Source organism: Bubalus kerabau, chromosome 2, assembly GCF_029407905.1.
Source record: "Bubalus kerabau isolate K-KA32 ecotype Philippines breed swamp buffalo chromosome 2, PCC_UOA_SB_1v2, whole genome shotgun sequence".
NCBI classification, from domain to species: Eukaryota; Metazoa; Chordata; class Mammalia; order Artiodactyla; family Bovidae; genus Bubalus; species Bubalus kerabau.
Genome location: NC_073625.1, coordinates 113274970 through 113297274, shown reverse-complemented (window position 1 = coordinate 113297274; position 22305 = coordinate 113274970). Strand labels below are relative to the sequence as shown.

At 37.4% G+C, this 22305-nt stretch overlaps 2 protein-coding genes across 3 annotated transcripts in view; both read left to right on the top strand.

Annotated features, from left to right (window-relative positions):
* The window catches only part of KPNA1 (karyopherin subunit alpha 1), a 70122-nt gene extending 52476 nt beyond the window's left edge, over positions 1–17646 (top strand). Inside the window, exons 10-14 of the mRNA XM_055568386.1 lie at positions 842–920; positions 6267–6392; positions 8347–8474; positions 13452–13630; positions 14955–17646. Of these exons, the coding sequence (XP_055424361.1) occupies positions 842–920; positions 6267–6392; positions 8347–8474; positions 13452–13630; positions 14955–15142 (700 nt within the window). The 3' untranslated portion in view covers positions 15143–17646. The remainder of the gene's footprint in view (positions 1–841; positions 921–6266; positions 6393–8346; positions 8475–13451; positions 13631–14954) is intronic.
* MIX23 (mitochondrial matrix import factor 23) overlaps positions 1–22305 on the top strand; it is a 263993-nt gene that overhangs the window by 169615 nt on the left and 72073 nt on the right. The window lies entirely within an intron of this gene.

The window sequence follows — 22305 nt, the reverse complement described above, 5'->3', positions numbered from 1 at the left end:
TCTGGGATGATAGCTGGCCACAGACTGGGTACAGATCAGTAGCATAATGCTTTTGTGTATTAAAAGCAGTGTAATGCTGGAGGAGTCAGAAGTACAGCATTCAGAATCTGGGAAGTAATCTTTTGTACTCTTTAATCACTTTTACTATATATTTTTACTATTTCTTGTTGGTCATCAGATCTTAAATGTGAAGAAACTGGCATAGTTTTGAGAAGAGTGATCAATCTCATTAAACAGGAGAGAAAAGATATTTAAGGAAAGTTAAAGGATATTAACTTATTTAGCCTGAAGTCAAAACTTAATATCTGTCCTCAGATATGTAAAAGATTTTGGAGGGGGTTTTCAGACCACCAAGTTAGCAGAAGTTTAGTAGAAAGAGTTTAGTATTTGAAGTATGGAGCCTGACTCATTTTCAAGGTAGTTCAACTGTTGACATGTTTTTATTTCTGTGAAAATGAAATAATTTGTAAAACTTTAAAAAGTGGTATATAAATGTTACTGTTGCTATTATCTCAGCAACCATGGAAACCAAGAGGAAATGAAACCTGTTTTAAAGAATGAGAGGGAAAAGTTGGACTCTAGGTGATGAAATACTTGGGAAAGGTTTTTAGAAAAGATTTGTAGCTTTTATCCAAAAATATTAAATAAGGGAAAGACAGTCCTTCTTGGGTACACCAAAAACATTTCCTCATCTTGATAGGGTTCCTTGTACCTTTCTGGTTCAAGATCCTATCACGTATCTCTTGGGTTTTAGCTCTAAGGAAAGGAATTTACAGATGTTACTGTGATATAAGACATCTTTTACTGTGATATAAGACATCTTTTCTTTTTATGGTTGCAGGCATAATGATTATAAAGTGGTTTCTCCTGCTTTGCGGGCTGTTGGAAACATTGTCACAGGAGATGATGTTCAGACACAGGTATGAATAAATGGTAACTTTTTTTCCTTCCAAAATAGCACATTGACCACTACCCCCCCCCCCCCCCCACCTCCCAGTATGTTTCTGTTACAGTATTTTTAACTCCCTATTATTGGGGAGAATTGATACTTTGTTTCATTAATGTTTGTTAAATGTTAGCTTTGGCAGCTACTTTCAAAACCTTCACTACTTGTATCTCTGTCTTGATCTACTGCTTGTAGCAGTCTTGGGTTCCTGAGGAGCCTGGTGGGCTCCTTGGGGTCACAAAGAATCAGATACAACTGAGGGACTGGCCACACACAGTAGTGCAACTTATCCTTTTGGTTAGATTTATTTCTCACTACTTCTATTTGAAGGGATTCCTGTGAGCATCAGAAGTTTCCAGTAGCATCCTTTCTTTCAGCTTCATCTCCTCTTCCCTGGTAGCTTCCTCCTTTCTGTACATGGTAAGTTTCCTAAGTGAGGAGGATCTTCCCTCCCAGTTCATAATGTGATCCTCTAATCCACTCAACTTCTATATCAAGATACGTCACTCATGGTGGATTCTTCTAGCTATTTTTATTCTTGATCCCTCAGATGCATTGGCATCATCTTTAAAATTATCTTCCTAGGCTTCTGTGATGTTGAAGTATTTTGGGTCTCCTGCCTCATTGACCATTTGTTTTTCTTTAGCAAGCTCCTTTACCTGTTCTTTTCTCTTTATGGGATTATCCTCTGTAGGGGATTAGGTTTCAGCTTTAGCTCTTTCTTAACCAGCTCTGACTTTCAGCAAGGCATTTAATGTCTTTACTTTTCTACTCTATAAAATTAAGGAGACTTTGTTCTCAGTTGTCTTCCAGCTCTTAACATTTACTTTAAAATGATTCTGTCCACAGAGGAACTGTTGTTTTTCCTGGTATATCTGGCCCTCTGCTTATTTACGTTCCTGTCTTGGTGAATGACCCCAGCGGTCACCCAAGCCAAAAACCCGGACGTTAGTTTGGTTACTGCCTTTCTTCCATCTTTCTTATCAGTCACTAATGATGGTCATCTCTACTTATTCCTTGCAGTGCTTAGTTCACACATTTCTTACTGTACTATTCCCATGTCACTAGAAGGATGCTTGTAACATGCAAATTTGATCATGTCATTTTCTTAAAATCTTTTTATAGCCCCCGATTGTTCTTGGATAGTGTTCTAAGATCCTTTAAAGTCTGGCACCTGTAAAATGAAATGCTATGCAACAGAATGAAGAACCTATTAAGCATGTTTTAATACACAGAATGTTTTTCAGGTTCTGTTGTTCAAAAAGGAAAACGAGACACAGAATAGTGTGTAGCATACATTACTATTTGTGTAAGAGTGGTGGAGAGGAGAAAAAAAACAATATATGTGTGTTTGTAATTGCATAAAATTTCTCAGGAAGCACACATAGGAAGCTAATAACATGGTTGTCTCTGTGGTTAGCTGGGGTATAGGAATGGAAAGGAAGCTTAAAACTATATAGTCCTTTTTATTTTCTGAATTTTAAAACCATATCAGTTTATTTGCTATTGAAAAAAAGTTTGTCTACCCCTTCCCATGCCATGCTCTATGCTTTTGCCATGTCGTGTTTATTCCTGTGAAATAGCTGTGACACACCCGGATTCTGAGATTTAACACAGAGCTTGCTTCCCTTGGCATGGAATATATGTCTCCATCCCCCTTCCCTGCTCTGACCAGCCCCTCACACAAACTCGCACTCTGCCATTAATGTCTTGTCATTCTTCAAGTCTTGCTATTAATTTTCTCTGAGAAGCTAACTCTTAAATTAGGTGCTCCCTCCTTTGTTTCATCTGTCATAGCACTTACCACTGTATAACTGTCTGCTAGATTGTAAGCTTATAGAAGTGGAACTGTGTCAATCTTGTTCACTTTTGTTCTTCTATAATTGTCCCAGGCACAGTGTATAGAGACTCAAAAAATATTTACCTAATAAATGAAGTTCTGAATCTATATATAGTTCTGATCTCTCTCAAGTTCCAGTAACATGTTTCCAGTACCTGTCTCACTTTATCTTCTCACCCACAAAGTGAGTTCCAAGTTTTGATTTTTCCCACTTCAATTAATGGTATGATTTATTCACCCACTCTTGAAACTTTGCAGTCATGTTTGGTGTCTCCATCTCTCATACTTTTTTTTGATAGCAAGTCAGCAGGTCTTATGGGTTCTTGAGTTTTTATTGAATTTTGGCTGTGCTGGGTCTTTGTTGCTTTGTGTGGTCTTTCCCTAGTTGGAGCGCACGGGCTGCTCTTCATTTTGGTGTGAGGGCTTCTCATTGCAGTGGTTTCTCTCGTTGTGGAGCACAGGCTCTAGGTGTGTAGGCTTCAGTAGTTGTGACATACAGGCTCAGTAGGTTGCAGCTCATGGGCCCTAGAACATGCAGGCTTCAGTGATTGCAGCATGCAGGCTCTAGAGCCTGGGCTCAATAGTTGTGCACAGCCTTTGTGGCATATAGAATCTTCCCAACCAGGAATCAAACTCATATCCCCTGCATCATTGCAGGCAGAATCTTACCCACTGCGCCCCCAGGCAAGTCCCTTCATCGTTTCTAGGTCCACACCTGATTACCTTAGTTTGGGCCCTGTTTTCTCTCATACAGTGGTTGTTGCTATACCTACCGTATTTATCCTCCTGCTCTCTCAGGCATTTACCCCTCTCGGTGTATTCTTCCTGCTGCTGCTGCTGCTAAGTCACTTCAGTCGTGTCCGACTCTGTGCAACCCCATAGACGGCAGCCCACCAGGTTCCCTCGTCCCTGGGATTCTCCAGGCACGAACACGAGTGGGGTGCCATTGCCTTCTCTGGTATTCTTCCTAATAACTGCTTAATCTTTTCTAAAATAACTGTTCACAATATTTTCCTCCTAGAAACATTGAGCTTTAATGGCTATGAGATAAAAAACCTTGAAAGACTTAGGAGTTTGCACTGCAGTGTTTTAGTTTCATTCTTCTTTCTAGCCTCCTGTTAATTTTTTGGGTACAGAACCTTTCCTTAATAGTTTCACTGATGTTTTCTTAATTCAGTACTTTGTGGTAGCCTATCAGATTTCATTTCTAATCCTTCCATATGCTGTATCCTCCCTCTTTGCTTATAAAATTCTATCTGTGTTTCAAAGTGTTTCCTCCCACCCCCTCCCATGAAGTCTTTTTTTTTCTTACTACTCTTTCTCAAGTAATTCTTTAACTTCTGACATACTTATTTTCCACACCACATCAGCATTTAACATATTGCTTTGTGACTTTTTTATACTGTTATTTGGAATGACGGTACTTGTTAAACTACAAGTTTTGTTACTTTTTGAGTTAATGGGCAAAAATTGGCTTCATTTTAATTTTCATTTCTTTGTGAGGTAATTTGCTATTAAAATTGTAGTTTCTCTTATCAGTTTACATACTAAAGACAGCAACCTTTTCTGTTGCAAATGCTTTTTCACATTGCTGTGCATTTTAATTTTCATGAATTTCTTGACATACAAAAATTTCTATTTGGTAAAATTTTAATTTTTCCCCTATAATTTCTTCTACTGTTTTATTGCTTATAAAGTCCTTCACTGTCCTCCAAACAAGCTGTTAACTGGCTAATTTATATTAATACTTACTTCTGCTTTATGGTTTCTTTTTTATATTTACTCTTTAAATAGGTTGCAAATTTATTTTAGTAACTGTTTGGGGTTAAGGATTGATTTAAAAATGTTTTTCAACTAGTTACCCCTTATTCTAGTTGTCCTTGTTGTTCAGTCTGTCACTTAAGTCATGTCCAACTTTTTGTGACCCCATGAATTGCAGCATACCAGGCTTCTCTGTCCTTTACTATCTCCCTGAGTTTGCTCAAACTCATGTCCATTGAGTCAGTGATGCCATCCAACCATCTCATCCTCTTTCACCCTCTTCTCCTCTTGCCCTCAGTCTTTCCCAGCATCAGTGTCTTTTCCAGTGAGTCAGCTCTTCGCATCAGGTGGCCAAAGTATTGGAGCTTCACATTTAGCATCAGACTTTCCAGTGGATATTCAGGATTGATTTCCTTTAGGATTGACTGGTTTCATCTTCTTGCAGTCCAAGGGAGTCTCAAGTCTTCTCCAACACCAGTTTCAAAGTGTCAGTTCTTTGGCGCTTAGCCTTCTTTATGGTCCAACTCTCACATCCATACATGACTACTGGAAAAACTATGGCTTTGACTATATGGACCTTTGTTGGCAAAGTGATATCTCTGGTTTTAAATACGCTGTCTAGGTTTGTCATAGCTATTCTTCCAAGGAGCAAATGTCTTTTAATTTTGTGGCTGCAGTCACCGTCTGCATTGATTTTGGAACCCAAGAAAATGAAATCTGGCAATTTCCACATTTTCCCCATCTATTTACCATGAAGTGATAGGACCAGATGTCATTATCTTAGGTTTTTGCATGTTGAGTTTTAAGCCAGTTTTTTTCACTCTCCTCTTTGATCTTCATCAAGAGGTTCTTTAGTTTTTCTTCACTAGAACCATCTATTAAATAAGACTACTAGTCAGTTAATCCTTTATTGAAGAAAAAAGTATATATACTTAATTCTTGATAAATACTTGCATTTGTTTCTAGACTAGATATGTTGTTCTCTTCTTTAGGGGCTTCCCTTGTGGCTCAACTGGTAAAGAATCCACCTACAGTGCGGGAGATGTGGGTTCGATCCCTGGGTTGGGAAGATCCCCTGAAGAAGGGAAAGGCTACCTACTTCAGTATTCTGGCCTAGAGAATTCCATGGACTGTATAGTCCGTGGGGTCACAAAGAGTTGGACAGGACTGAGCAACTTTCACTTTTCTTTGATGATTGATTCTTGAGCCTGTCACATATCATTTTAATCATTATAACTTTATGATTTTAGTTTCCGGTAGAGTAGATTCCCTTGTTCACTTATATTTGTCTTACTTTCTTCACCTTTGTAAGCTGTTTAATAGTTGGGGGCATGTATTTTCAATCTTTGTATCCTGTAAAGCACCTGGTATTCTTAACTAAGTATATATTGATTTCTGAGACCACTTATTAATTTCTGGCCATTTACTGGGAAGATATTTAATATGCTATAGGCATAGTAAAGTGAATAAGGCACAGCGTGCTGTATATATATTATGCTTAGCAGTTGTGAGTATATATAATGAAATTGCTTTGATAATCTTAGAAATGAATTTTTATTAGCAGTGAATACTTTTTTACATATATAAAGTTAAGTCTAAAATTTCAAGGAGAGATTATTTTTCTTTTGCCTGTATTTTCCTAAAATAAAGTATGTGAGTTAGAGATTTACTTCTGTTTGGATCAATACAATAAGTAACCTTTTCAAACTTTTCCTTTAGGTAATTTTGAATTGCTCAGCTCTGCAGAGTTTGTTGCATTTGCTGAGTAGCCCAAAGGAGTCTATCAAAAAGGAGGCGTGTTGGACAATATCTAATATCACAGCTGGAAATAGAGCACAGATCCAGGTAATCTCATATCACGCTTCTTTATTCTATATTTTTTACTATTTAAGGGTTTTTTCAGACAGCATTTAAAGTGTATATTTGTGTGTGTGTGTGTATATATATATATATATATTTTTTTTTTTTTTCATTATTGCCTTGGAGACCACTAATTTCCAGTGCTATCTTATTCAGTCTACTACTTAGTTTTTTTATTGCATTATAGAGGTTAAGTCTTTTGAAACCTACACTTAGGCTTTGGCTTTTTCTCTTTGCCTTAAATATTTGATTATTTGCCAAGATCTGAGACGTAGTATCTTGTATTTTCAAAATGTTTTGATGGACTTTATGCTAAGTAGATTGGATTTTTACTCTTGCCAAGTAAACATTTATTTATTTTTTAATATTTATTTTTTAATGGACTCGTGTTAGATTGCTTCAGTTTTTCACTACTCTTTGGGGACCTAGTTTTCTCTAAATAGTTATCTGCCCTTGATTTTTGTTCTTATATTAGTGGGAGAGTGACCCAACTGAGATACAGTGGGCCAAATGTTTCAGGATAGACCATGAGAAAGGCTGAAACAACAAGGTAGAACAGATGTACCATAGACTTTGAGCTGAGTAGAATTGTAGAGGTCATCTAATCCAACATTCTTGATTAAAGATGAAACTGAGGCTCAGAGATATAAAATGATTTGCTCACAGATACCTTCAGTAAATGACAGAGCCAAGATGAAGCATCTTTCCACTAAACTTTACTGATTTCCTTCAGTGGTACAATAGAAAGAGTTCTTGACCAGGAAAACATTGTTAGTCATCCCCCAGAAGGCTGTAAGGGACTGAGATTTATAGCTATGGCAATTTATAGCATGTTTTTAGCTGTAGTTTATTGTCTGCTACCATCAAGTTCTCATGTAGAATTCCTCAGTTTTTTGATAAAGGAAATGATAACCCATTTTAGGTTCTTGAACTGAGGAGAAACATGAAGAAAGCAATTTGAGGAAGACTACTTTAGTATATGCTGCTGCTGCTAAGTCGCTTCAGTCGTGTCCGACTCTGTGCGACCCCATAGACGGCAGCCCACCAGGCTCTCCCGTCCCTGGGATTCTCCAGGCAAGAACACTGGAGTGGGTTGCCATTTCCTTCTCCAGTGCATGAAAGTGAAAAGTGAAAGTGAAGTTGCTCAGTCATGTCTGACTCTTCATGACCCCATGGGCTTCAGCCTACCAGGCTCCTCCGTCCATGGGATTCTCCAGGCAAGAGTACTGGAGTGGAGTGCCATTGCCTTCTCCTTAGTATATGAGAGGGACTGAATAAAAGTACTCTGTCTAACAAAGGGCTCTTCTGGTAATCTGGGTGGGAGGTTGTGGCTTGGAGTAAAATAGTGGCAGTGCTAAAGGAAAAGATGAATTTAGGGTGTTCTGAATTGAGAATGTAAGGGAGATTTGGTGACTGATTGAATTTAGAATGAATAAATAAAAACAAAACAGCCTTTTGAACTAGAGAGGTTTGAAAAAAGACCTGATAGAGCAGATGATATGTTTAAGGTGGATAGCAGATGTACACTGAGCCCTCAGCCACCTTGGACTGGGATTCCAGTGAGAAATGGGGACCGGAGCTGTAGAACACACATGTGAGAGTGGATGCTATGAAAGAAAGTAGAATGGCAGAGGAACAGAGAATTGAACCTTTAAAATTTGTTATTGTGAATGGAATAAGAGAGAACAATAGAAGAGAAAAGAACCCCTGTAGAAGAGAAAACTAGGAGATTACAGGGTCACAAACTCCAGGGAGGATGTTAGTGTAATTAAGTATAGTCAAAAAGTTTGGGATAATGAGGAGTTAACTCCTTCTGGTGTATCTTTAATAGGGGACGGGCGACATTAGTAAAGGTAGCTGAAAAGTTATAAGTAGCATCATGAACATTTTTACAACTCTTGTAATTTCCTTTTCTTTAATTTTTTTTCTTTAATTTCAGACTGTGATAGATGCCAACATTTTCCCAGCCCTCATTAGTATATTACAAACTGCTGAGTTTCGGACAAGGAAAGAAGCTGCTTGGGCTATCACAAATGCAACTTCTGGAGGATCAGCTGAACAGATCAAGTAAGTACTAACCAAATAGTGTCTTGTAAAGAAAATCATTCTGTCTCCCAGTTACGAATGCTCAACTCTGGCCTCTTGGAAGATTGTTATCCGTTTCATAATTAGACTCAAGTGTATATTTGATTTCTTAATATTTCGCCCATTCTTTATTGCTAAAGATAATTCTGGGATGTGAGAAGGAAGGCATAGTTGAGGTTTGAGGCCATCGAAATACTTATAGGGGTGGCTTGAGCCTACTCTGAAAGCTGCCTAATCAAAAACATTGTGGGTAGTCCAGTAGGTTACTTGTAGAATTCTTAAGAGTCCAACTTTAATAGCTAACTTGCTATTTCTTATTTAGATGTCTTAATAATAGAAACGCACAGGCTTGAAAGAGAAGTATGAAAGTGCCAAATTCAGTAGAGGCAAGTCTCCTAAAGTACTATTATTCAGTAAAGGGAGAGATCTGTATTAAATTGAGACTTAAATGGCCCCTAGAGCAGCAACTTACAACCTTAATGGCTAGAGAATGTATAAATATGGATAGAAATCAATTCCTCTAAAGACTATCATATAATCAAATGCTTAATTATGGATATATCCTGCATTAACGTACTTTGGGGAATTCAAATGAGGAGAAGATGGTTACCAATGAGTGTTAAACCATTCACCTTTTCTACATATGTAACATGGGGGAAACATAGCTACTTCTGATATTGTTTCTTTGTGGATTAAGTGTAGGTGCTCAGCCAGTGCTGACTTTTAGTGCTGTGTTTGGAATTTCAACAAAGTAGTCCTAAGATTTCAGAAATTGATCAGTTACAGAAAATCAGAAGTATATACCTGAAATAATACAATTTAAATAGATGAACACATGCAGTAGGTATTTCAGTAAAGTTCATCATGTATAGGTTAGCCAAGGGAACTTCAAATGGTCTTTAGAACGTATTTGTATGAGATTGGGTCTGTTTTAATCTTCAAAATTCTGGTTTGGAGCACTATGATTTTTAAATATGTCACCACCAGATGGCAGTAATATGAAGTAATATAGAAGTTATTAGAACAGTTGATGGGGCTTCCCAGGTGGCGCTCGTGATAAAGAACCTGGCTGCTAGTGCAGGAGACGTAAGAGACGTGGGTTCAATGCTGGGTCAGGAAGATCCCCTAAAGGATGACACAGCAACCCACTCCAGTATTCTTGCCTGGAGAATCCCATGGACAGAGGAGCCTGGTGGGCTACAGTCATGGGGTCGCACAGAATTGGACATGACTGAAGCAACTTAACATGCACACATGCAGAACAGTTGACAGTCAAGTTTTATGTTCAGATTCAGATTTATAATTATTGTCACTATATATTATACCAGTGTGTTTTCTTAATTGACATGTATATATTTTAAAGACATTTAAAAAATACTATGGTATCCATCAGGAAGTATTCAGGGTGTTTTGCTCTGTTAGGAGTGGAATGGCTCCTATCCCTTTTTAAAATTCAGCATAGCTATTTGTAATAATGAAGTTAATTATCAATCTCCTAGCCATTTTTTCTTAAAGAGTTATATTGAAAGATTATTATGAAAATATTACAGTCTAAATTATAGAAAATAAACTGACTTTATTACTGATAAAAGACATCTATGTGGCTTTTGCTTATTCTTGTTGAGAAGACAAGATTTAGATGCAAGAACCGGTTATGAATAACTTGGGAAGTATTCATAATTTTAGGTTAAATATAATCAAATGCTAATACATACTACAGTTCTTAAAACTGAAGGATAAATAATGTTGCCTGGAATTAAAGTTTCATAAAAGAGATGAAATTTGCCATTTGAGTAGAGATTTGGTAGTTTTGGAGGAGAGAATATCATGAAGGAATGTGCACAGTAAATGTTATTGGAAGAGGCAAATCAATCTCTATAGGGGATGAGGAATTTAATGATAGATAGACTTTGAAAACTGAGACGAAGGCATTAATCTTGGATATTGGGAAGACTTTGGAGTGTCTTTAATATTAAAAGTGATACGAAGAAGACAGTGATTTGAGGAGAGGAAAGACAGTTAAGATGCCTTTGTAATATTAATAGTTTAGTACATAGTGATGGCCAAAATTACAGTAATAGCTGTAAGGACTTGGACTTGCCTCGCAGTCCAGTGGTTAAGATTCCACTGCTTCCACTGCAGGGCATATAGGTTTGATCCCTAGTGGAAACTAAAGATCCCGCATGCTGTGTGAGCAAAATATATATATAATAGCTGTAGCAGTGAGGTACAGGTCTAAATATGGGAAAGAAAGCTATAGGATTTGGTAACAGATCGAAAAGGAAAGGAAAGAACCAAAGACTGAAGAAAAAAGTGATGCTTTTGATAAAAATTAGGACACAGAAGCAAAATCCTGTCTTAAGAGAGATGGTTTAAGACACAGTAAGTTTGTTGCTCATCAGAAATTTTCTTAATGAAAGCCTTTCCTGACACAGAGCCACCTAGCATCAGTGATTGCTTTATCACTGACTGCTTTATCCAAGTGTTTGAAATACACCATTCACTGGAGCCAGTTCCAGACTTGAACCATGCTTTTTTCAAAGTGGCATGACTTTCCATCTCCCAACAGCCCAGCTCCCCTGGTCCTCTGTTTTGATGAAGGTTACTTTGGAGAAACTTGTATCAATAGTGAAACACCACTATGGTGGTCTTTAAGTCTCCAAAAATGAGTGATTGTAGCAGAAAATAGCACCTTAAATTCCTCTGATCTTGTAAGGAGGTATAATTTAAATGGCTAGAATTGGGAACCCAGAACTCATTGAATGAACTGTGTCAAAATACAAGAAGTACTAATACCATGTTTTTGCAGATAAAATCTGCTCACATCTTCAAAACTCTGAATTTACTTATTAGTACATTTTTTTGTAGTTTTAAAATAGTTTTAGTCAGTATTTATTCATTTAATTATATACAAGTTGTAGAAGTTTTTTTTAACTTAAAATTCGTTTTTAATCCCGAATCAAGTTTTCAGTACACTGGTTTTCATAATAAGAGATTTTACAACCAGACAGTATAACAAAAGTAATGAGGTTTTAAAAGAAAATATAAGCATTAGAGGTCACCAAACCAAGATTTCTAGTGGGGAGAGGAGATCACATCAAACGTAGACCAGGATCAAGCTTGAGGACGGTTTGGAGATTCTGAACAAGTCTCTGAAGTATCCAATTGCTGTTGCCTGTATAGGCCAGTGGAGTTTAAGTGCAGACATGTAAGTCATCTGTTTAAGTAACTACTTTTAAAATTTTGCTGGTGTTTAATGACAGACTTAGTGTGGTTCCCAGATTTTTCTACTTGAGGAAACTGAGACACAGAGAGATCAGATAACTTATCCAAAGTCATCCTGCTTATATGTAGCACAGCGGGATATAATAGTGGTTATCTCTGGATACTTTTTCTTTATGCTTTTCTATGATATTTCAAGTTTGCAGCAACTAATATAATCTAAGAAGGCTTTTTTTTTTTTTTAAGAGAAACAGAATTATATAGATATGTTGAAGGAATGGTTAACAGGATTTAGTGACTAAAAACTGTGCTGTAAAGGAAGGGGAAATGGTCAGAAATGGCTTTAGGCCTATGTAGTCTGTATTTGAGTGACCTAGCCTGTCGAAGGATGTATCATCTAAATTATCAGTAAATATTTAAATAAAATTATGCATGATACTATTAAAGTCATTCCATGGCAAATAATAAAGCTAAATATGATATAAATTTAAAACAATTAAGGCTTTTAAAAGAAGAGAAAAATTGAGATGATAGTAAAAGTTCCTGTATACTTTGTAAATTTCTTCTAGTAAAAGCTTGCTTTAGTATGGTTACATTTGTTACAGTAGAACCAGTACTGATACATTATTAGCTTAAATTCATATTTTATATTGAGGATTATTATTTGTGTTGTACAGTTACAGATTTTGATGAATGTTTCCACCATTGTTGTATCATTCACTGCTCTAAAAGTCCCCTCTTCTTCACCTGTTCATCACTGCACCCTTACCCCCATCCCTAAAATCCCTGGCAACCACTATTCTTTTCTGTTGCCTTTATAAAAGTTTTATGTTTTCCAGAATGTCATATATTTAGAATCACACAGTATGGAGTCTGTTCAGACTAGTTTCTTTCATTAGCAATATGCATTTAAGGTTCCTTCACATCTTTTCTTAACTTGATAGCTCATTTTATTTTTATCACTGAATCCCTGGTGGCTCAGTGGTAAAAATATCCACCTGCCAATGCAGGAGACATGGGTTTGATCCCTAGGTGGGGAAGATCCCCTGGAGAAGGAAATGGCAACTGACTCCAGTATTCTTGCCTGGGAAATCCCATGGACAGAGGAGCCTGGTGGGCTATAGTCCTTGGAGTTGCAAAAGAGTTGGACACAACTTTGTGATTATATAGGAACAGTATTCCATTGTCTGGATACACTATAGTTTATTCATTCACCTGAGTTAGGAATAAAATTCCTGTAGATATTCTTGTACAGGTTTTTGTGTGGACATAAGTTTTCATTGCAATTGGGTAAATATCTGGGGAGTGTGATTGCTGGGTCATATGGAAAGCTTTCTTAAAAAAAAAAAAAACTGCCAAGCTGTTTTTCACTGTGGTTATCTTTTCTATTCCCACCAGCAAAAAATGAGATGTTGTCTCAAGCAAAAAAAAAAAAAAAAAAAAAGGATGTTGTCTCTCCACATTCTTATCAGCCTTTGGTATTAACAGTGTTTTGGATTTTATCCACTTTAACATGTGTGGGGTCATCAGTTTTGATTTGCAGCCTCCCGATGACACATGTTGAGTGCCTTTTCATGTTTATTTGCTATCAGTGTCTCTTGGACTTTTTTGGACAAGGTGTAGGTTGTATGGTTCAATGAGTGCCTACTTTTATTTCTTCAGTGAATTTGAGGATTTTCCTTCCACCAAAAGTTTTATGAAATTAAAAGCTTTGACTAAATTGTTCTATCAATTTAGGTACCTTGTAGAACTGGGCTGTATCAAGCCACTCTGTGATCTCCTCACGGTCATGGACTCTAAGATTGTACAGGTTGCCTTGAATGGCTTGGAAAATATCCTGAGGCTTGGAGAACAAGAAGCCAAAAGGAATGGCACTGGCATTAATCCTTACTGTGCTTTGATTGAAGAAGCTTATGGTAAGCGAGATTAATAGATGTCCTGAAATTATTTTTTTCTTTTTCTCCGTACTTTTCTGGCCTGTTCACATCTGTCATTAGCAAACTCATACAAAAAATTTCTCCCATAAATATTTAGTATGCAAGATTGGAAAACAGATGCATTGTAGATGTGAAGAGAAGCAAGTATCCTAAGTTTAGCCCTTTTTACATTGGACTGTTAGGATCTTCTGTTCCCTGATACTGCCCGCCATTATGATACTTTTGTATTCTTACTAGTACATCTGAACCTCAAGAGCACCCATATCTACTGTAGACAACACCCCATTCCACTCCTTTTCTAAGATTTTAGACTTCTGATTTTGCATTGCATTTCCCAGTTCCTGTGCTTCTAACTGTAAAGATTTCTAGTTTCATTAGAAACAGTCGAGTCACTTTCTGCCTTTTGGTTTCCTCATTCTTCCAATCTCAGTTCTAACGATACCTTTAATCATTGGTTTACCATTGTACTTGATAACTTTTACGTTCCCTAAGTGCACTCTAAGGTCTGTTTATTCCTAAGATTGGAATTAGGGGTCATAGGGCACAGTCATCTTCAGATTTATCAGATAATGCAGAATTGTTTTCTAAAATGACTTTAACAGTTTACCACTTCGTAAAAGGCTTGATTGTAAAAACTATATTCCTGCATAGTGTAATAAGTTTTGAAATGTATAAAAAGACAAATATTCCTTTACCCAGATATTTTGCTATAGATATCTTGTTAATTTTTGGATGTATGTGTGTGCATGTGTGAGCACTGTTAACATTTATTTCCAGTATTGCTGTAGCCTTTAGATTGCTTATAAGCTGTAGGTAAAAGAAAGCCTAGCTCAGATGTACTTAAACTTAGTAAAGGGAGTATGTGTTGGCTAGTTGTTTTGGTTGGACTTCTTCCTTAAAGCAATATAAATTGATTCTGGCTGATTGATTTATGATGTTACACCTTTGTTGAAATGATAATGGTTAGCTCAGAGCCTGGATAGCTAGAACCAGAGCTAAGAATAAACTTAGGCCGCAGACACAGTCCAGTAGGAAAACTTCTGCTTCTGGCCTTAGGCACAGGATGATGTGACTGTTCCAGAAACTGCTGCTTCTGGGGACTGGCTGTTGCTTGCACACACATTTAAGATGTCAGTTTGCAATACTTCTTTTCAGTTGTAACTGGAGGAATATTTTCTGTGTTGTTGCAAAATGCTTATGAGAAGTAAGTAGAGAATCTTCCTTTACATCAGAGAAACAAACATGGCAAAATACAGTTTTATTAAAATTTCTAACAGATTTTTAAAAAATTCTTCCATTTTAGGGCTGGATAAAATTGAATTCTTACAGAGTCATGAAAACCAAGAGATCTACCAGAAGGCCTTTGATCTTATTGAGCATTACTTTGGGACCGAGGATGAGGACAGCAGCATCGCACCGCAGGTTGACCTCAGCCAGCAGCAGTACATCTTCCAGCAGTGTGAGGCACCTATGGAAGGTTTCCAGCTTTGAAGCAGTCTCTGCTTTCATGTCCCTGTGTCAGCCCAGGCTGCCCAGTCAAGTCCTCTGTGGAGCCCACAGTCCTCATGGAGCTAACTTCTCAAATGTTTTCCATAATACTGTTTGCGCTCATTTGCTTGCCTTGCGCACCTGCTCTCTTACACACATCTGGAAAACCTTTGGCTCTCTGTGGTGGAATACCCTTCTAATAAAAGGGTAATAACCAGAACGGCCCACTCTGTTATGGAAAACCCTAGGCTTTCGAGATCTGCACTTACATATTATAGAGTCATGGGAATATGCACATGTTAATGTGGCTCCCTTTTTTTTTGTGGGGGAAAAAGAGGACTCCTCGTTCCCTTTAATGTGGGAAAAAATACTGACATTAAAAGATGAAACTAAATCTTTACCTTGAATTTCACACAACTGCTTGCAACAAGGGAGATGTTTAGACCTGTTGTGTACTTCAGAGTACTTTCAGGAGTTCCTCCACAGTGAACCCTTGGATTAACTGGTGGCTTTTTCTAGCCACATTTGCATTAATCCTTACTGAGATTGGATGGTTTTCTTTCCTCTATTGACGCCATTCTCCACAGATAGTAAACCATCCGCTCCCTCACCTTCAGCCTTCAGTGAATGTGCTTCTAGTTGTCAGGAATGCTGAAGAATTAACTTTGACTCTTAAATGTGATACTGGTTTGAAGATTCCCTTAGAGCAGAAAGGAGAGGGGCACATATTAATTTGTATGGCTATTGCTTCTCTTTGGTCTTACGTGTCTTAGGGTTTGGAAGTGGTACAGTTCTAATACTGGTATGAAGATTTAGAATCCTTAGTGATCAAAACCGTATCCTGTAATTCAATAAAAAAGTTAAAAACAGAAAAAGAAAAAAAAAAAACCCTCTGATTTTCCCAAACTTAACCAGTGTGACTAGGGCTGTTTCTGCATTAAAACAAATGTTTCAGGCTTTGTGGTCCTGATCAAGGTCCTCATTAAATTGGAGTTCACCCTAGGTGCTGTTCCCTTCTGTGACTGGCAAATAAATACGCTTCTAAAGGTTACTTAGGGATTATTTTTTTTCCTTAGTTAGGTGCAGCTGGATTCTAGTGTATTCATGCTGCACATAAGTAGCATCCTTATTTTCAATGACCATCTTCTGGACAGACCTGTTGAACCCAAATAAGGGCAGTGATCTTTTTCTTATGACCTCATTGTTCCCTAATCATTTCATCTCCTACTAGTACTGCCCAGTCAAGTCCCTTCCATAAAATAAAAAGTTTCTACCTTCTGGCTCATTTAATGACTACAACCTCTACCTGCAAATGGCGCTTCCAGTACTGTCTTCAGTGATCCACATTTGTGCTCGGACTGGAATGAGAAAAATAAGCTTAATTGCCAAGAGAACTGCAACTGAGTTCAATACGATTTCTTGGTGCTAGTTGGCCATCTTGACTCAATGTTGGGACATATTATCAGAGAAGATTTTTTGTTGATGTGCTGTTCAAAATGAATTCTGAAGGAAAGTTGCTCAGTTCTTTTTCAGAGAATATCCTTTTAAACCTCTTGTCCTCTTCTAGAATTCATTATAACCCCAAAGTGTAACTATTTGAAAGTTCCCCTGACAAGCTGTTATATCTCTGGTAAATCCTGCTGAACATTAGGGATATTCAGAGCTTTCATACCTCATCATGTTGTTTAAACCACCAACTCACGTGATCTGATTTAAACTTTAATAAGAAATCCACTTCATTCAAAATAGAAAGATACAAAGACAAAGAACATTTATCAGCCAAGTGTGTGACGCATTCTTCGCATCTAGTCTGTAGTTGTGTCTGTGCTCTGGAATGGATACCGTCTGCTGATGTCTGTTATTGATGGAGCAGCCACTGCAAAACTAGTCAACTCCGTCTATAACTGTTACTTTTTCTAGTGCTGCTTTGTGCTGAAAGAACATTTTAGTTTACTGCACTTGACCTGTAAAAGACTTTCTTTGTAATTTTAGGGACAAATTAGGTGGTTAATTTAAAGAAAAACTTTCAATGTTGCCTTTACATCACATTAAAATATAACTTCTTTCAGAAGGGTAATAGAAGCACTGAATGATAGTAAAACTCTTGTTTTTAGCTTTGACATTTTTTGTGGCTGAGTTTTTTTAAATTGTAAATTACTGGTAACATCGTTTCTCTAGGATGTTTTAAATCATGTCCCTTCTATTGGATAATTTTAAAAATTTCATCTTGTTTTGATAAATCAATTTTAACGGAAAAAATATAAAACGAAGTTTCCCCAAATTAGCAAGCAAAGCATACACTGGGAATTTTTGTTAGCAACTGCAGGTGTCTCAATGAATGGAGTAAAACAAAATCCATTTAACTAATGTGGTCTATTGTCTGTCTTAAACAAGAGGAGTTTATCTTGCTCTGTCCTAGAAGTTCGTGAGCCATGAGATCGCTAATTTTTTCTTGCAGTTAAGTTTTTAAAATATAAAAGTTGGAATTGATTAAAAGTTAAATCCCATCATAACTGTTGGAATTGATAAAGCAGCCTTTTTAGTAACAGAGGGACATTTTAGAAGGTAGCTGTTAAAAAGTCCTGTTTTTAGTTCTCTACCTGGCAGGTTGTGTTAATTTACTTTCACTGAGATGTTAGTCATTACAAAAGCATGCTAATTTCAACACAGGAATACTCTTCTGCAGTTTTATATACCGCTCTGGGGGAAAGTGGCTTGATTTTCCTTTCTCCTTTTTTATTTCCTCCTCTAAACTTTCAAAGTGTATTCTTTGAAATGAGAACTTTAGTTGGGGGGGAGGGTGTGGCGGGGAAGCACTGATAACATTTGGGATGTAAAGACACTTTGTATCTGAAGGATCAGCAGGTAGATATGTGTTAGACTGAAAGACACCTAGAAAGGTAAAGGTGATAGGTATGAAGAATGTGAGATTTAGGAGACACAGTTCTCCATGGAACACTTCATGTTGTCACTAAGTAATTAGAACCTTTTTACACTTTGTCAGCTGTACTGTTTTTGAAAATTCTGTTGCCCTAGGATTGTACCTTCCATCTGCCAGATAAAGCTGAATGGACTCTGGGTTGTTTTTCATCGTTATTGTCACAGATAAAAACTTTTGACAGTTACCCCATAATAAATCTGAATTATCCCAGATTGTTGCTGATTTTGCATAAGAAAAAATATGTTGTATATTTTATTAAGCAGACTTTGTCAGCTATCCTCTGTTGTACATGGCCACCCACGGGCAACTATGAATTTACTTCTCCAGTGCTAAATAAATATTTCAGTTATTTAACCCCCCCAATTTGAGGTTGCATTATGAAAGTTTTCCTCAACTTAAAGAATTTTTCATTTTGTGAACATTTTAATATCAAGAGGCAAGTCATTAAAGGTATTTAAGGGCTTGGGACTTTCTGCATATATTGGAAATTGTGATGTCTAAGGGTGATTTTCAGTAAAGAGGGGATCCACTTGTAGGAAGAAGTATTATTTGCTTTTCATATTTACTATGTTCTACCTCCTGCATTCCAAAATTTGCTCAGACAGGTGTACCTATTGTGGAAGTCTCATCTGAATTTTTTTGCCATCTGAAGCTGTTAGCTTCAGCTAGAACCATTTTTCTTCTATTATGAGGTAAGCAGAGTAAATATATCTACCCAGTTGAGAAATATTCGTGGCTACCTTTTTCCGTCATCAGAAGTTAAAAACTTTATATATATGTGTGTGTATATTTTTAAAGTAATTGAAGACCAGATGTGGCGCTCCTAGTCCAGGAAGTCTGCTTTGATTTGGGTAGTATTCTGTAACATGCTTTATTGTCAGGAAAAGGCAGTAACAGTGGGTACCAGAGCAGCATAAAGGTGTGATAAAACAAATACCACTGTATGCTGGTTTTTAAAATATCAGATTGCTACTGGACATAAAACTCATCTGGAAGTTTGGAGTAAGGAGAAAGGATTAAGGGTAGATGAAGTTCCATTCTGTTTTCAGCTAGGAGTAGACAAAGAAATCCTAGTCTGTTTTCTTACAGGTCAGATAAAGGGAACTCATCTTGATTGGAACCTCTTTAGTCTTCCAGGTGCCTGGTTAAGGACTTTCACTTTTTCTCATTTAATCCTCATTTTATCCACCTCTTTGAGGTGGATAATTTGTCATCATGGTGACAAAATCAAGACTTAGGAGAATTTACTTTGCCTCAAGGTCACAGCCCTTAGACACTGTCCAAAGGTGGGGGAAGCCCTGCAGTTTGTGTGTCTTGAGGAAAGCAGCAGTCACAAGTGTTCTGTGCCAAGAATTCCCAGAACAGGACACTGCAGCCACAGCTGGGCCAAGTTACTTGTTTTGTTGGGCTATTCTTTCTTATCAGCACCTTGAAATGACTAAATCGGGTATGAACTGCTTTTAGGCTACACAGTCCAGAGTGTAGAGACTCAATCCAAACATCTTTCCTCTTCTGTGGTGCTAAAATTTCCTGACTTGACAAGTTAAAAATAACATGATTCATTGAGTTTAGTAGCATAACTGCTAAACTCAGAAACATGTTTCCATTCAACAAATTCAAATGTAGAAAGCAAAGTACTGACACAGAGGGGAAAAGCTTTGGAATGAAGAATGTTACCATAGAAAGCAGTGCCATCCATGGATGTGAATTTAACACAGCTGACTTCCTAAAGGATTATCAACCCAAGGAGTGTCCAAAGTTTAAAAAATGACCTTTTATGTATGTTGTTATGTTCTGCTTACCTCGTCATTTTGACCACTCTATGTCCTTTTTCAAAGTGTTTTTACACTTTGATTTGGAATGGTTCTAATGATTCTTTGTACTTGAATGTGGTTGGTCAGGCCATGGATGAGTGCCTTGCACACAGTAGACATTCAATAAATATTAAATGACTGAAGGAATGTGCATCTATGTGATATTAGTAAAGGGTACGGGGCTTCCCTGATAGCTCAGTTGGTAAAGAATCTGCCAGCAATGCAGGAGACCCTGATTCGATTCCTGGGTTGGGAAGATCCCCTGGAGAAGGGATAGGCTACCCACTCCAGTATTATTGAGCGTCCCTTGTGGCTCAGCTGGTAAAGAGTCCACCTGCAAGGTGGGAGACCTGGGTTTCATCCTTGGGTTGGGAAGAAACCCTGGAGAAGGGAAAGGCTACCCATTCCAGTACTCTGGCCTGGAGAGTTCCATGGACTGTATAGTCTATGAGGTCGCAAGGAGTCAGACACGACTGAGTGACTTTCACTTGGTTACAAAAGAAAGCTCAAAGGGATTCTTTTATGCTGCTGTTTGAAACCAGGATGAACAACTCTTAAAGCTAGTGTCTCAACATGTGTTTTATATGTAGTTCCCTTTCTGGAGACCTAATTTGACCTTAAGTTTACAAAACCAAACACTGTCCTAACACAAGTTTTGTTACATAAAGAAAAAAAACTCAAAAATGCCTTCTGAGAAAAGTTAATGGGTATATTTTATAGGGTAACTAATATTACCAACCCCATGTTTATATATACACCAGAAATAGCTCATCAGTCTCTTTTGGCATACTCTTAAGAAAAAAATTTTTGGCCGATTATATCCAACGAATGTGGAAGCTCGTGGTTGCTTTAGACTACTGCATTTTTCATTTTTACACATTGCATATATTGCTGCATGAGAATATTTTCTTTATGCATTCCTCCAATTTAACTGACAAATCAGTATAAACAGAAAGATGTATTTATTCACTGTGATTGCTTATCTACCATTTTTGAGAGATTTCACTGACCAGGTATTTTTCTGAAAACAAAACAGTCTTAAAACAGTCTTAGTTCCTGCAGACTACACGTTTATCCACAGTACACACTTGTTGGGTTTACAAATTTATTAAGGCTCCCTTAGATGACTGTTGCCCTCATTTCATTCGCCATTTTGGAAAAAAGTATTCTTCTGATTTTAAAATCAGTATGTGGTCAGTTCTGTGATCTTCAATCGTTTTTCAAAGAATAAAATTACTCTCTAAATTCCTTTATCTATACCCACTTAACCTGAGGAAGCCAAAGGAGCCCAGAGGCTCAGTATGGACCACTGCCTTATATAACACACTTGGGCCCAGCATTATTTATGGGTAAATAGAAACGCAGAAGGCCACAATAATGGAGAGGGATCTGGACAGGCTGGAGTGCAAATTAGCACACAGAGTGTAGAATCTTTCAAGATTAACTTCTGATGATGAGAGCCCTCTTGGGAAGTCCACACTGTTCTGGTTTGCTGAGGGCAGTCCTGGTTTTTAAATCAACACCTGTTAATTATTTTAGTGCCCTCTTTTACTTTAAAAAAGTTTAGATAAGTTATATGGCCACCCCATATTTAGCCCAAAGAGATTTTCATATATTTAAATTGTTGGTGGTCTTAAGCAACTGGGTATGTTCAGATTTCAATTATGCTTGATCTTTGAGGTCTGGGTTTGGCAATCAGACTTAGTGTGAAGGAAGTCGGTCAAGTTGTTCTGTAGTATAGGAATCACCCCCAGGCAATGCTAAGGTTTAGCACTCATACCTACCCTCCCAATTTTTTTTAATATAAAAAAAAATGACCCATCTGTGGTAGTATTTGTGTCTGTCTTTTTAATTAAAAAAAATTCTACAATGTCGTGCTGGGTTTTGCCATACAACACTGTTAACAAGAGGCACAACATGGCAATCTAGCTGTCCATCAACTGACGAACGGATAAAGAAGATGCGGTAAATATATACAATGGAATATTACTCAGTCATTGAACAGATTTAGGTCAGTTCTAGTGAGGTGGATGAACCCAGAGCCTACTATATATAATGAAGTAAGTCAAAAAGAGAAAAACAAATACTGTATATTAACACACATATGTGGCAATATTTCTACTCAGACTAGCTCCAACTTTACTGCATGGCAAGGAGCAAAAACCTTTCAACCACAGATGAGACTTTCAGTTCTAAAACTTCTATGGGAAATTTAAAGAAACTTTAATGGGAGAGAAACTTACAAAATCACTTATCTGGTGAAGACTAAACATAGCAAAAAGAGAAATTAAAAACGGGACCGAGTAAAGAACATTTCTTGTGTGTTAGTTGCTCAGTCATGTCCGACTCTGCGACCCTATGGACCGTAGCCCACCAGGCTTCCTTGTTCATGGGATTCTCCAGGCAAGATC